Consider the following 16,626-nt stretch of genomic DNA (forward strand, 5'->3'; position numbering starts at 1 on the left):
TTGGCACCTCATACATGTCTGATGATGCACTTTCGGCACACAGTTCCTGGCAATGCTCCCACATCTCCAGGAACACCTGGGGCCATGTCTGAGCGGCAGGACAGAAATTAATCCAGCATGTCCTCTTAGATGTGCCAGTGCAGTCAACTCTCACCCGCTGGCCGTTGGGAAGGTCTGTAGGGAAATAGGTAGCCAGGCCGGGGTATTGCAGCCGTTCATCACCTGAATTGAGAGCCTTTTTCGGATGACACCACAATATATCAAATGACAAATTCACTGCAGTGGACCGGACTGAATGCTGGGGCTATTTTAAGCCTGCCTGCATTCACCAGAGTCTTTAGAGCATCCATTCTGAAACTGCAAGCAGCACAAACAAGCAAAGGTCAGGTAGCAGGAACGTTAGCGGTGCAGCAACAGTTTACGAGTTGAATTCCACATGATGTGTACGTCGCAGCATTAATTGTTTTCCTCCAACCAATCAATTCTTAGTTGTGTCTTGTTTTCCTACTCAACACTTCCTGGCGTGTTTTCCATTAACATTTAAACGGAGGACTCCTAATGTGAAAGTCCTGGGTTGTTGTTTGTCAGAGGTCACATCCCGGTCGTAGCTGGTGTCACCTCAGGAGACTGCATCTCCATCAGCCGCCACAGAATGTCGTGTTAATGCACCAAAGACCTGCTGGAGGTGCTCGGTCACTGCACACTGAAACTCCCGTGAAGAACTAATCAAAAATCACATTATTATCCTGCCCATGGCTTGAGCTTCCTGTTTGATGGCATTAGGAATCTCATTTCCTTGATGTCTGGACACCTGACAGCATAATCATCGTGACAGTTCGCTGTCTTCGCCTGAACAAAACCAAAGTCAAGCTGAGGTGAAGCTTTTTCACACAGTTTCGTCAGTAAGTTATTTCTTTTCCTGGCTCTGTTCTCTCTGCTTCTTTTCCTGCTGCATACATTTGCAGTGTTTCGTCTCACCTCCCCGTCTCGCTCTGCTGTCAGACGCGATGTCAGGCAGCGTTTGAATCCAGACCAGTGATGTTGTTGTTTCACTGCGTGAATCATCAGACAGGAACACGCTGTCAACATTACACCGATCACTTAAAATCACCCTTCTAATATTGTGAAGCCCCCCCTTGTGCCGCCAAAAACCGCTTTGATCCATTGAGGCCTGAGTTTCATAAGACCTGTGAAAGCTCCCCGTGGTATCAGGCACCAGGACGTTAGCAGCAGATCCTTTAAGTCCTGGTTGGGCCTCCGTGGTTTGTTTTTATTGTGCAGCCAACAGATGCTCGATCAGATTGGAATCAGGGACGTGTGGAGGTGCAGTGAGCGTCTTGAGCTCTTTGTCGTGTTGCTCAAACCATTCCCGCAATGTCCACAACGACAGTGTTTAAATTCGTGTCACAGTAACGTGGATACCAACGTCTCCCAGCCTCCACCAACCTGCCTTCTTCCCGTATTGCATCCTGCTGCCATCTTTCCCCCACAGAAGCAGCACACCCAGCTGTCCAAGTGATGTGAAACAAAACAGGATTCAACAGACCAGGCCACCTTCTTCCATTGCTCCATAGTCCACTTTGGACAGTCACTGTCCCCTTTATAGATGATCACCACCTTTCTATGCTAGCCAGAAGCTCTTCTGTGGTATCGGACCTTTGCTTTCAGTGCACATCAGTTCACCGTGGATGCCTGTCAGCCTTTGGTGCCTCTGACTCTGTCGCCTCTTTGTTGTCCTTCCTTGGACCCCTTTTGGTTGGTTGGTACGAACCACTACAGATCATGAAGACCTGCCATTCTGGAGACGCTCTGACCCAATCAGATTCTTACGTTTGCCCATTTCTCCTGCTTACAGCTCATTAATGTCAAGAGCTGATTGACTGTTCGCTTGCTGCCTAACAAATCCAACTCTTTGAAAAGTAAAACATAATCAGAGTTGTTCACTTTGCCTGTCAGGGGTTTTAACGCTGTTGGTCTGTTGTCGACTGATCAAAGCACATATTGCAGAGAAACGGGATTTATTCTGTTCTGTTCTTTAGCTTTGTTTTTTGTTTTATTTAAATTAAATTGGATTTAAGGACTTAGTTTGAGGTAAACTTGAAGAAAGTCTGTGTGTGACGTCTGTCACAGCACCAGTCATTGCTTGACTGACAGATAATCTGCGGGGAAGCACACGGCTCAGACACCTCCTATAGAGCACAAAGACAGGTCTCCTAACGTACCATTATCGTAAACTGAATCCCATCCTCCAAGCCTGTCCTTTTGTCACTCTGTAGGTACAAAAGGTTACACGTAATGATTTGAACCAGTCGGACTCCATGAGGGGAGGTGGTTGCCTCGGTAACCATTCTGTTTGGTATAAAGGTTTGGATGAGGTGTCATCTTCGAGAGTCTTACAGAAAGGACAACAGCTGTGTTGGAAAAAGCCAAACGCCTTGTTTTGCTCTGTCCTCTGTTAATTGAAAAACGTAATCTCTCAGAAGCAGTACATACTGTGCGGGACGTACAGGACATTTTACAAGTGACATACCGTACCTGGTACATGGCTCTACCACAACCATCAGTGCTGTGGTGTCTTTACTGGCCCAGTTGCAGCAGAATCTGGCAGTGGCCCAACCAATCTGACCAAACCAACCCTAGGGTACAATCATTAGCCTATCCCCAGTGACCGTGGCAGGATCGGTAATGACAAACCGATGCCAGAGGCAGCGGTCGGGGGTCATCGCCTTCCCTGATCATGCTTTCGAAGCCGCGGTTACACAACCTGTCAGCCCTGAGCAGCACAGTCTGTCCTGCACCCTACATCGGCTTCATGCATGTGTGTGTACGTGTGTGCACTTGTTTGATCTTTACAGTCGGTAAAAGCAGGAGCGCCGTGTTCCCAATCATACCGGGCAGCAGCCTGTCCAGCTGATATGGAGCCTCTGATATATTTGGCCCTCATGCTGCTCTTGGATTGTGTGCAAACAGAAGCATTTATTCAGTTTTGTTTTACTGCAGCATCAAAAACACCAACTGCTTCATCACATACAACTTTTTTTTAATGCCCTGAACATCACCAGTTCTTCTTGGTACAAAGTTTTTAAGGATAATTAGCAAGCAGGTTCTTCCAGGTGTCTTGGGGAGTTGCCGGAGTCGTTCTGTGGTAGGCTGCTGCTGCTTCTTCATGTAGTTCCAGTCTGACTCGATCATGTTGGGATCAAGGCTCTGTGGGGGTCAAACCATCTGTTTCAGGTCTCTTAAGATATTCCTTTATGACTCTTTGTTGGTGTGTGTTGTTGTCGTGCTGCAGAGCAGGTTTGGAACCAATCCGATGCCTCCGTAAACACTTTTATCTCTCCACCACGAATGCGAACACCTAAACTGCATAAAACGTTTCGCTTTGCTGCTTATATTCAGAAATGATTTTGAGTTAATGGAGCCTGCTGCCGCATTGTGAGCACGCTGGACAAATATTGTCTTTAGCGTCATTAGGCGATGCTGCCTCGTGGCCGTGTAATGAGATCAGAGCAGAAACATCAGAGGAGTTATTGGAATCGAAATCCATGTTTGCTAATCCAAAACGCGGGCCTTTACACAATGGCAGGACTTGTGTACAGTGCATACCACGGATGCCTGCAGCAGAGGTACCCTATCAGTCACTCCAGCTGTTTTGATGTGTGGCACAGAGGCCTCCCTGTCCCCCTGCACCGGCCTGGTATGCGCTGCCTTTGAGATAGCCGACTGTGGGAAAGACCAGCGCCTCCTCGCTGTCCTGCCCTCCCCCACCGCTCCAGCCACCTAATGAGTATTGACGTTTGTTATCTCTTCGACGCAGCATGAAAAACATCTCTCCAGCAGCTCTGCTTACTGTCACCCAGAAGGCTTGTCATCACACGGCTTCAAGACTGTTTTTCTCAGAAGAGTGCAACCGAGGGAGCACGATGCTGTGACTTGCCTGCAAAGATCGGATCTGTTTTTATTTGTTTTTGAGCTTGTTTTGAGGAAATGGAAGTATAGCAACCCTCCAAGTCTTTCCTGTTAAATTGTGCATGTGAGGATGACTGTTGGGTGTCGGGGTAACTCAGCGTGTTTCCAGAGATGACGAGGAATAAGTGGTGCAGAAATACAAACTGTGTTGGTCACGTAGGCTCATGTTAGCTTCAGTAAACATGACAGAATATAAATGTTGACGCAGCAGGCGTTAATGCTAATGCTCCCCCAGATGCTCCGGTTTAAACTTATAACCACCTTTGTCTGCAAATGCAAAGGTGTGCAGTGTTTCATTGATTTATTTTAGACATGAAACAATCCTGCCGGGGTCTGAACCTGCAAATGTGACATGAAAACACTGTTTCATACATTTCAGACAGTAGAGGACTGGATTATAGATTTTGCAGTGAAAAGAACCAAAACAATAAAAGTGTTTAACAAAAGTAAAGTAAAGTAGTAAAGATGCTAATCCTCAGGTTGCTTCCAATAGTCAAGCCAGTTTTGATGTAAGAAATAATCGTTAATTGTCAACCAACATAAATATGACGATCAAATGTGGTCGTGATATCAGGCGACGTCCACCAGCACCAGTTACAGCCGAGCACAGCTGCTAACATGGATTAGTTTGGTTTTTATGGAGACTGTAAGATAACTTTTCCACACTCGGCTGACTCATCTGCTAAAAAAAAAAGCTTCGCGTGCATGTGGTTGGTGGCGGCGAGAAAAATTCACGATGGGTTTAATGGAATACCAAACAGAATGCATCAAAACATCCGTACGAGCGGGTCAGAATCCTTCCTGCAGCACATTCACGGTTAATGCAGATGGTTTTAATGCTAAAAACATGCAGTGCTTTAAATCTAAATGTTTTGTTTTTACTGGACGGAGCTACAAAGTGGTCATATTTAGGAAGGAGGTAATGCTTCCAGCTCTGGATTAACAGCTATGTTTGGTATATACTTAACATATAAGTGGATTAAAAAGAAGTGAACTTTCTTTGGAAGTTCTGCTGCTTTCTTGCAGTGTTTCTAAAATCCATTCTGCTGTAGCTGCTGCTGCGATCCATCCTGACTGCGTCCACCGCCAGGGAGCCCAGCGGCACTTAATCGATACTGGATACTAAAAAACACTCTCTTTTTGTGGAGTGTTTTTTCTTCGATCGAGAAAAACGAAGGTAACAGGACGTCAGCGCCGCCCGCTCTGAGACTGCATGCGGTCGGCTCTCCATCTCGGCCCCCAGCATCCTCTTGTGGGCCCCTCCAGCACAACTCTTCACTCTTTTCAGATTTTTCACACATCCCTCTGTTTAGACAGCCGGGCTGTGGAGTGGATGAGTCAGGTTACCCTGGTTAACAGCACAAATCCAGAGCCTATCCCGGGAGTTCACATCCACTGACTAATGGTTCAGCTGTTCTCAGTCATTTGTTCCCACCAGGAAGCTTGTGCAGCAGCGGGGCCGTCCGGGAACACACCAGACACAGCACGCATGTACTCAGAGGTACATCAGTGTTTTATTTAAAATGTACGATAAGACAGGAGAAGACAACTCAGCCCCAAGCAGAGGCTCTTAAGTTTGAGCCGGGGTCGACTGCACAAAGCAGAGTTTTAACGTTACTCGATATCTTTTGTGAGATTTGATTTTACATGGTCAGCAAGTAGATAATCCAGACCACACTCTGCGGTGCCTGTGTTTACTTCTGCACAAAGCTGGCCCGCTAAGCTATAATCATTGTTAGTGAAAGGGATATCTTCATGCCATTATTCCTGTTCATTGTTCCAGTATGTCTTCCTCAGCATTTAACCTGACAGCACATTTTCAAAAGCATCTCGAGCAGCACTTACAGGATTACCTCACAGCCTCAAGAGTGCGACCGCGAACATATTCTTCATTTCTTTTTGCGCCGTATGAAAGTTTGAGCCCACAAACGATGCCCTCAGTGTTTAAGCATTCCTTCGATTGGACGTCGCTCCGGATCTCTCTAGAATTTCTCAGGCTGCTCGACTGCCTGAGGAGACGAGGGAGAGGTTAAGTTGGCAGAGCGTCTCACCTCCACTGAGTCATCCGTTAAACGCTGTCTGGGGTCCTAACAGTTTAGCCGACGGTTCAGTCCTGCATCGATTCCAGCTTGAGGGTGCGTAATATGCAAGAGATAACTCTGAATGCCCCTGACTGAAACCTTTTTAAGTGGCTGTGCTGTGAAAATCAATTTATAGGTCAACAGAAATAAATAAATTTGACAGTCTTTTAATAGGATTTTCCTTCCTTGATCGTCTTTTTTACGCTCTGGTAGTTGAACATGCAGAGTAAAGCGGGCGAGCTGTGGCACTCCTTCAGGTTGCTGCCAGGTCGTCGGTGTCTGCTGGCTTTGTTGGTATTTGTTTGTGTTGTTCAGCTTTATGGACAGATGTTTCTGGTTGCCCGTGGTGTTTCCCATAAGTCCTGGGATGTTTGACAGCCGCAGCAGACCGTGAGTCAGCGTGACCTGCAGCTTAACACGAACACCGAGCGCTCTCGAGGGAAGTCTTCCCTCTCTGCCCCCGTTCAGTAATGACTCCGAGACAGAAAAAGAATGAAGAACATATACTGTTTCCATGATGCTGCTCCCAGGCTTGTTCCATTACTGCATCTCAGGAAGAATTATATAATAATAGTGCAGCACTTGGAACTTCCACTCCAATAAATAGCGCACAAAGAAACCAGCCAAGGCATTAAAACCACCTGCTTGGTGTTGTGTGGGCATGGACGTGGGACCTCTGGGGGTCTCCTGTGGGGTCTGGCAGTGGGATGTCGGGTTGTGGGGGGTGGGACCTCCATGGATCGCTCTTGGTGCATTCCGCGACTGCTTGATTAAACTGAGATATGAGAGTTTGCAGGCCACCTCGCAGCAAACAGCTTGGGCTCTTGGTCGTGTTCCTCGAGCCTTCTTGGAGCAGGTTGACCGAGGGCGTTGCCCCGTTGGTGGAGGTCTGTCTGGCAGCGCTGTTGCCAGTGTTAGATGTCAAAGTAGCATCCACATTCCCCAGAAGAACGCAACGTTGTGAGGAGATGATCACCTGTACGTTGTTTTAACGTTGCAGCTGATGAGTGAATACGTCTCTAGATGGACACCGTTCATGTACACCTTCATCCAAAGCAAAGTGACTCACTCGTCTCTGAACATGTTGGTGACCAGGCAGGACGTCTACTCCCGCCCATAAGGGAGTCTGATTATTTTACTGCAGTATTTCAATTTACAATTTATTCATAGACGACATCTGCTTTTAGTGTCTTGCAGCACTGATAATGTCTTATCCTGGTTTATAATCAGGTTCTTCGTACCCGTGTAGCTATCAGACCTGATCCACAGCAGTATTAATGTCTGTCGTCTGACCGTGCTCATTGGATGATGTTTGCTTTGCCTCTGTGCTGGTTGCAGCTGACACCAGAGGCATTACTTTCCAGTTTGTTAATCCGTTCGTCTGTCTGTCTGTTGACATCACACCTGTGCACACGCAGCATTATCCACATTCTGATTCATCCCAGTGTGGATCATGTTGTCATGTTTGTATGGAGCCGCGGTAAACAGCCAGTAAATGAACTGCAGGCTGGAAAAGCTTAGAAACGTCACGTTTTGTTGGAGTCAGCTGCCTGTAGAGAGTCTTCCTGCACTCCGTCTGTTTCCTCTGCTCCAGATCAGCTGTTTACTGCTGCGTAAGCTGTTTTTTAACAATCTAAGAGCTGCATTGGATGTCTAACTTTTACAAGTGGAGGATAAAAGACTGCCGATGCTTCCTCTGTCTTGTCGGGCTTCTCGAGGTAGTGGCGCCGGCTCATTCATACGCCGATAGCAGCGAGCTAACCTGCAAGACGCTGGCTTGACCACGTAGAGCACGCCCAAAAAACGCTGCGACTTTCAAGTCATGGATTAAAAAAAGAATCATCCGAATCAAAGGAGTAGAGTCTGATGTCTCCTGGCTTTTAGCTTTGAAGGTCCTCGATGGTGAAAATCCATTTCTGTTGTGTTTTATGGTTGTTAGAAACTGTTGAGTTATGAATGTACTGACTTCTGCCGTGTTTCTATCCCATTAGGATGTCATGTTAATCAGCAGATTTTAAAACTGCAATGTTGTCTGAAAACAGCAAGTTTACTGTGACTTTGGTGATGTTTCGTAAAAATGACAGAAGCTTAGAAAAGTCCTGGTCTCACATTCTCACATTTCCATCTGTATCAGCCGCCGTGTTGTCAGACGCAGAGAGAGTCTTCTTCCTGAAGGAGGCTGGACGATACTCAACTAAAGCAGCCCGTTTAGAGCAGCGCTAACAACAGGCTAACACTGAAATGAGGCGTCTCTGCAGCATTCTAGGCTGAAAACTGAAAGACACGTCCGGGCGACATGTGAGACTTATTTGCTCAGAAGTTGCACAACATGGGACCTTTAAATAGCCAACATGCACCTGAATACCAGCTTCTATCAGACCGTCCCTGCCTGGTGAACGTCTCTGTCTTCCAAAGTCCACGTCCCAGGTTAGGAACACAAGTCTCCAAGCATAAAGTAACCCTGATGACGTCATCGGGGTAGTTCTTCATCGGGTTTCTCAGGCTAAGTGGTACCTTTTTGTTTGTAGGTCAAACTTTTTATTTCAGTGACTGTGCTTGAAATGGAGCCTTTTGGTTTTTTTACGCTGTGGTTTTGATATTTTTGCTTTAGTGTCAGGTTTGAATTCTTCTTCGGCCACTTCCCGTTGTTTCCAAACCCGCGGTGGACGCCTATTGTTCCTCTGCAACAGCTGCACACGCAGGAAACCGTCACGTAACACGGTTCAAGTCCGAAAAAGCAGCGGTTCAAGTGTTTGTGTGGTCACGATGAACAAATAATAAAAACATTTTAAAAACAGCCTGGCTGCCTGTGCCCCCTGTCCTCTAACATGCTGTGTGTTTCTGTGCTAGGTGGCTGCCAGAGCCGGAGTTTATGACATCCTCAACCAGCTGGGCTTCTCCGAGTTTGAAAACCCGAGGGACACGCCACTGGCCAGACTGCGCTGCCGCTGGCAACAGCACAACATTCAGTCACTTCCTTTCCGAGGGGAGTTCATCTGAGAGAGGATCACTGTGAACGCACCAAAACAGAACGACAGACATTTACAGTCACATCGTTACGCCTTCGACATATTTACCCTGTATCATGTATTATCTTCACATCATCTGCTGTTTGTGCTGCAGCTGTTTGTTGTTTTCTTTAAGTCTCACTGGCAAGGTTCATACTTCCTCGCTGTTTAGTTCTTAGCAAAATGTTGCTCCTGTATTAGATATTTGTGCCTTTTTTTTTTTTTTTTCCAGTCAGTGGTAGATGTAAGAACTGTCAGTGTACTAATATGCACACATCTCGGTTAACAGAAAACAAATGTCCTCACTTGTGACCGCCTTCTGAAGCTTCTGCTGGAACCAGACGGGAGCTAAACGTTGTTGTGGAGCAAAGAAGTCAAATTCCACTGTGTTGTCAGCCACCAATTTTGGTTGCATGTCACAACTGTTAGCTGTTGTCTGCCCTGATGTTTCTGTCCTGGTGCCCTGACCTTTTCTTCCAGGTGTTGATCGGCGGCATTGTCTCGAGAAGAGTCCCGGTGTACATAATGAAAGCTGTCGTTATTTAAATGTGGATGACTTTGAGAGGAGGCTCGCACAAGATGCTGTTGAGTTTGTTTTTTGCTGCAGCAGTTGCTTTTTACATTTAATTACACGTGTCAGGTACTAACATGTAAGGAATTTTTATGTTAGGTTTACTTTGAAGCTGTTCATGTGTCTTTTTTTTTTTGCTTAAATTGCCCTGAAATGCTAACACCACTTCACGTTGTGTGATGTGGTGAAACGTCGTCCCGTCTTTCATCCTACACATCGTCAGAACCTGCATTAGCACCAGTTCAGGTGGAGACTCGGTTGCGCGACGCGAGCGGCGGCCGATCTAGCCTCGAGCTTTAAACGGAGATGAGCCGCCGTCTCCAGAGGCAGCGGCTCTATACGAGAACCGTAAACAGACTTTGATGTATAAAATCTGTGGAGTTTCCCTTTTTTTTTTTTTATCTCTCTCTCTCACACAGACCTTGCGACCCCCTGCCACTAAACGGTTGCAATGTCTGTAACGTCACAAGGAATTATACGTCTGACTGTAAAATTTATGGATGGAAACAGTCGGGATTGCAAGAAGTCGGTTGGATAATTAAAAAAAGTCACTTGGTATCAATTGAGGAGGGTTAAATCTGCCCTCCTACATAACTGCAGCTCGTGTCGGTGGAACGAAACAATGGCTGCCTTCAGAACAATGAGTTATAATGGCCATCCACACAGAGCAGCGATTAGACCGGTGTCTTCGCTGAGCACATGCCAATTACCGTTAAGCGTTCCTGCATTGGTCGTATAACTTTAACTGTACAGTATTTCTTTTGAGTCCTAACACTTTGAGTATCGTTTGTTACTCTTTGATTTGCTAATACGCGTTTAGTTGCAAAGTAACTCGAAATGTGCTTTAACTACGAATCCTGCCTTAAAAACCAGAAAGATAAGCCAGAAGAAAATCCTCCAAACGCCTCTCGCTTCTCTTCGCTCCTTCCTGTCTGAAACGTTTGCAGACTGCAGAGCTGATAGAGACCGAATGAGCAGAAAGTGGTGATGAGGATGATACTGAAGCAGACATTTTGATGCTAGAATCAATCTTAATAGGAGCACATACACGTGCCTGGTTGTAATAACACCCTAATGTCTTAGCTATGCTCTTAATTTAATGTTTTGTTTTTTATTTTAAAACCGGCTCTCTTCACGGAGGCAACGTTGTTATCTGTTATTCACTGTTATTTTCATTTTTTGGAGGCTAAAATAAATAATTCAAATAGATTTAACTGCCTCGTCTGCTTTTGGTATCATTTCCCTGTTGTTGTTTTTTTATAGGGAGAGAAATAAAACTGATCCATCTGTGTCAAGGATTTGGATTTAGTGTGTGGGAGGATTTTCTGACCAGAGATATTTTGCACACAACTCTCCTCCGTGCCTGTTTTTTTTTTTTTTTCTTTTTTTATTGAAGTTTCCGATTCTGCGATGGAGCCAAATGATTGTCTCTTCCCTCCTCGGCTTCCTTTTCTTTTTCCCCCCTCCTCCTTATCTCGGCATCATCTTTTTTGCTCCAGATACGCACCGCTAAGAACCCTCTCGTATATCCGCACGGCCTCTTTGTCTTGTGCCAGTGCCAACCTCGGGGAGAGCAGAGCAGGTTATGAGCATCGAGCAGCATACATTTACACAAAACAGATGATTCATTGTTGGGCTGAAATCTTAACATATTCCATACACAGTAATAAAGAGCTTAGGCAGATCAAAAGACTAATCTGAGTTGCCTTTTGATGTGGACAGGTAAGGTCTTAATTAAAAAAAAAAAAAAATATGGTCACTCTCTCAAGAATGGAGGGCTGTGTGAGGATTAAAAGCCACCGGCCGGCACATCAGTGAAGCTCACTTGGCTTCGCTGGCCTGCTTTGAAAGGCTGATATCCCAGATCACTTCCCGTCTTGTAAGTGCATAGCAGGCTTATCTTTGGGAGTACGGAAGTTGTTAGGATTTTATCACACCACAGCCTATCCTGGATTATTGTAAATGGAAACCAAGTGGTCCAGATTGAAACGCTTCCTTTATAGTTTGTTGCACTCGCTTCCTTTTTGCATCATCTCGACTTTATGAGCTCATTTATCCCCCCGTCCCGTCCCGTCCCGTCCCGTCTTTGATGGCGTACATGCGAGATAAATGCTTTTACTGCGTCTGTTTCTGAGTTTCTTCTTTACCAACAGGGACAAATCGGTTAAAACAACATGCGGATGTGGAGAAGGGGGCTATTCAGTTGCAGCATGCGGCCAACTTGACTCCGGGTCAAGATAAGCCCAGGACATGAGGACCATGCTTGGATGATATAGCGGCCCCTCGCCTTTGAAATCCTTTCCAAACTCATTGAGATACTCCCCAATGTGAAACTCAAGCTAGTGGTTCTGAAGGATCCAGAGATTACGGCGGACAAAGAGCGGCATTGAGAGGTGAGCGCTGAGAGGGGATGTAATGAACTTCATGTGAAAAGCTTCCGCGCTGCAGATGAGAGAGCTGCTCGGGACGGGAGGCTCGGCGCTGTCGTACGGGGTGCATGGGTGCACCGCCGTCCTCCTCTCATTGTCCCTGTGTTGTATTAAGGCAGCATTACAAACACCTCAGAAACCCGACGGCGCTCTGGGCTCTCTCGGGGATTTGATCAATAACAACAAGTTGGTTAAGACCTGTGAAGGAATCTTTAAATCTGCACTGGCAAATATGCGTCCAGGCCCTCATTTCCCATGAGCGATAATACACAATCCCTGATTACACACCCCACTGAGCAGCGTAATGAAAAGTCTCAGCTGGCAGGATGAAAAAATACTCGCTGGATTGACAGAGGGCTTTTAAATGTCCCCGTGTCCCATTGACATTAAGGCACTGTTGGGTTCAACGGAGGAGTTCTGTTTGTTGGATTGTCCATCTTCTGAGCGCCTGTCTTTCACTCTCGTTAATTTGATCGCACCTCAGCACCTTCAAATCTGGCACCAACTTGGATTCAAGGCTGAACTGATGAAGGTCATGAAAAACACGTCAGCCAAATCATTTTCTGCTAAATCACTTTTCTTCTGGTCATGATTCAACACCAGGACTCGGTAACGGGGAGAGACTGCGACCGTGGTTCACATTTCTTTCTGGGTGACACTGGTCTTGGGCTTCAGGCTGTGGTGATCATCTGACATATTGGAGATGTGTGTGAGGAGTTTTAAGAGTTGCAGCTTGTTGTATGTTCTTGTTTCAACAAGGTAATAGTGGCATCAAAGCTCAAACTAATAGACTTCAGGTAGATGCTTCATTAATCTGTGGCACGGAGCTGTTTGTTATATTCATGAGCCTTGTGGCAGCATCGTCTACACCACCCCACATGTTTCCCTTCTGGAAGGTTTCAGCACTTCTGGGGACATTTTATGAGGGAAAGAACCAAACAACGCATAACATTTTGACAAATAAATAAAAGAATAGCGCTGCGAGACGATTGAAGATGACAAACGACTTCCTCGCCGCTTGATATTTTCTAGAAGTTCATTGGGTAACTTCTGGTGGCTTCAAATAAATCATGTTTGTGAAGCTTAAGAAGAACATAAAAGCAGCCTAAACACTGTAGAACCGTCCAAATAGAGGAGGAAACCATAAATCATGGCTTGTAGTTTAGTTTAAAGCTCAGTGCACAAAGCTGGCCTTCACAAACGCTGCACACCAGCTTCACCCAAACCCACTGACTCGGTCGATATCAAGAGTTCACGTTCAAGATTCATTTATACCGAACGCCTCTCGTTTAACTCCTGAAGCTGCTCCTCGGTCTTAGTCGTGTGGACAGCGATGGTGATAAAAAATGAATTGTTCTGGTGTTTTAATCATCAGTGCAATAAACCAGTTAATCAGACTGAATCTAGAGGCTTCACTTGAGCGTTCCCTCGTGAACTTGTTCAGACAGACTTAAGAATTCACTTTGACTTTCTTGTGTTGTGCAAACCTACAAACCAGTGGGACCATAAACACAGAATCACCGCTTGAATCTGTAGCGCTCCTCAGATTTGTGAAGTTCTCCAAATACCCAAAGAAAAGTTTGTACAGCAGAGGAACAACTATGAATATAAATGTGTAGTAATCAGAAGGTCAGAGGCATCGTTTCCCTTCAAAGACACTGATGGAGCTGCCTCTGACTGGATGTTGATTTACCGCCTAATGAATAGTTTGTCATTTTGAGAAATATGCTTTTTGTTTTCCTGCTGAGAGCGTGACAAGAAGATCTGCACTTTACTCTCATGTTTCTGCTCGGCTTAGCATCAGGAGTGGAAACAAGGATTTCTCGGAGCGTCTGCTGGTCGACGTCGGGACAAGACGAGACTCATCAGGTACGACAAGAAGAACACCGTGTTTATGTTTTAAATGACAAAGCATTCTAGTAATTTGTAGGGACGATGACAAGAGAAAAAGCAGAGTGTTGGACGACGTCATAGAGGGAGGAGGTCGGGGTGATGGACAGGTCAGCAGAACATCAGACTTTCTCAGCTGTTTGTTTTCTGTTTCAAACCGCCTTAAAAATCAAAAAGCCTGGCGGTAATTGTTGGTTAAACTTGAGCGAGTGTTTTTAATTTACTTCAACCCAAACCCTGATTTTTCTCTAAACCCAAATCACTTTTGTGCTGTAACCTCATAGAACGCAGTGATTTGTGAGGGTTTTCTAAGGCATCCACAAATTCTGCCGTCCTGTAGTCAGAGATTAGGAGAAGCTTCTGGTTCAAAAACTGGCACAAGGGATGTTTTTACTCTTGAATTTACAGGACCGGTCTCACATCTAACGCTCAGCAAGAAAAGGAAAGTGTTGAATTGCTCCTTTAAGTTTCCACTACGACTAAATTAAAACCAGTCGAAGAACCAAACAGCACCAGAAAACATTTGACACAAATACTGGGATAAATATAGAAGTTCTGTTGGTACAGAAGAAACCCTCCCAGACTAATCCCACTTCTCTCAAGTGAAACTCGTCTGTTTTATCTGCTGGTTCTGAACCGTTGGGTCCCGGACCCCTCCATCCACACACTCTGCAGACGCTCCTCTTCCCTCAAGCTGCCGGGCAGACTAGCAGCTGCTTTGCATCTCGCTGCATCTCAGAGATGAAAAGTCACATATTTTCTCAGCACGCTGGCATGGCTAGACCACATTACAGCACACACTAAGGCATCCACGGCTCCACACTCGGTACTGTAACGTCTCCCTGTTGCTGGAAACACACTGGAAGAAGCTCTTTTTGGGTTTTTTTTGCAGCTCGATCGGCTGTATTCAGCAGATTAAACTCAGGTTTTGAGCACATTTTGTTTTGAAGCATGTTTTCAAGTGTTGGACAAATGACATTTCTGAGAAGGACGGGCGCTCTCATGTGGATATCTGAGCCTTATTGTTACTCGAGAGCTGAGCATAGTTTGAGACTAGAGTACACTAGAAGTTTTACTTTTACACTACTGTCGTAAAGGACAGAGTGTTCTGTAGTAGAAAATTGTTCTGGTGTGTGGACGTAACCACAGACTGTGAGTGGAGCTATTCATTTCAGAAGGGAAAAAACAAGGCTTCTAATTGAATACTATGCTATATTGTGGAATGTCATCCTGGCTTTTGGACACACATGAAAAAAAACAAAAAAAACTCCAAACAGTATGGATGGAAAAACAGCATAAAACTTCTCACAAGGCAGTTAATGGTTTCCATCTCTTAATGCTGTGGTTAGTTTCCATTGCTTATTAATGCACAACTCTGGATCACCATGAAGTCCTCTCAGTGCCGCCTCAGAGGGGGGTGGGGACGAAACCCACACCTGCTCCACATTGACCATCCTGGCTGGCAGCGTCGAGCTAATTAGCCGCAGAGTGAGAGCATATAGGCACCGCGTTCTTATCTGGGGCCCGGACCAACAAAGCCCAGACACAGTCGAGGAACTGTGGAGGGGAAAAGAATGTCCAGTCTAGACACCCTTTTTTCTCCAACAGTACCTGAGAGTGAAAAACCCATTTGAGCCCGGCCCCCGGTTCTCTTCCTTTCTGAGAAGGATTCCAGAGCTGTTGGTTCAGTCTCAGTGTGGTCATGTCTGACTGAGTCTGGACTCCAGCAGGGTGAGCTGTGGCCAAAAAAATCCCGGTTGTCTGAACAAGTCATCCAAAGTTTTAACAGGCTGTCATTCCACCGATGAAATCCGCTGCACGGTTTTCACACGTCCTAAGCCTCTAATGATGGCGCTGGATTTGTTCCCTTTCTGCAAAATGGAACATATGCTCACAGTGACATCTGCAGGATTAGCCCAGATTATGAAACTTTAGATACAAACCGCACGAGGTCATTAAATCGGATAACGAAACGAGCACTTTGTTTATACTAGAATTTTATCCGGTAGACATGGAAAATATGTAGTTACACCGAGTCAGATGTTGTTCCTGTGGCCGATGACGGACTTAAAAGGCCCACCTGCACTTTGCTTCAATGCGCTTTGACTCTATAGTAGAAGGATGTGTGAATTTAAATGGTTTAGAAAGAAATAAACGACGTATTTCAGTGTACAGTACAGAGAAATCAGTGAGGCCTTCATGTTTCCACAGAGTTTTCTTGCTGCGAGGTTACAGTAAATCACCTTCCCGTTAATCAGATGGCGTCTGAGCGCGTCGGCTTCCTGTCTGGATGAGCACCTGGTCGCTCTTTCATAAAACTCGCGACAGCAGTCTGACTAGCTTTGGACCAAGCAACGCTTCAGTATCGCTTTCAGCACAAGTCTAAACTGCATGCCATCACGTTAACGAACGGGCACGGCGGTGCTCAGGGTTGTGTTTTGAAGAAGACTTTTTCCACATTTCAGCACCGACGTCGGTCCAAAAACATCTCAAGGAGCGTAAAAGACCAAAAACCAAGCCAAAAAACACCTTTCTCCTTCACTTTGCTCGACAATTTCACATCTATCGGGCTACAAACTCCAATTTCTATAAAAATAAAACTCAACTGTGACAAAAACGGAGACCAGCGTCTCAGAGTAATGACACCAGTTGTGAGTGTAATCCAGGGTTGTTGGGTT

At 45.7% G+C, this 16,626-nt stretch overlaps 1 protein-coding gene across 5 annotated transcripts in view; it reads left to right on the forward strand.

The window, feature by feature from the left end:
• pald1a (phosphatase domain containing paladin 1a) overlaps nucleotides 1-10,843 on the forward strand; it is a 60,681-nt gene extending 49,838 nt beyond the window's left edge. For all 5 annotated transcript variants that reach the window (XM_008288840.1, XM_008288838.1, XM_008288839.1 and 2 more), the window contains exon 20: nucleotides 8,901-10,843. In XM_008288840.1, the coding sequence (XP_008287062.1) occupies nucleotides 8,901-9,050 (150 nt within the window). In that variant the 3' untranslated portion in view covers nucleotides 9,051-10,843. The remainder of the gene's footprint in view (nucleotides 1-8,900) is intronic.
• The last annotated feature ends 5,783 nt before the right edge of the window (nucleotides 10,844-16,626 follow it).

This window comes from Stegastes partitus, unplaced genomic scaffold (assembly GCF_000690725.1).
Source record: "Stegastes partitus isolate 25-593 unplaced genomic scaffold, Stegastes_partitus-1.0.2 Scaffold576, whole genome shotgun sequence".
Taxonomy (NCBI): domain Eukaryota; kingdom Metazoa; phylum Chordata; class Actinopteri; family Pomacentridae; genus Stegastes; species Stegastes partitus.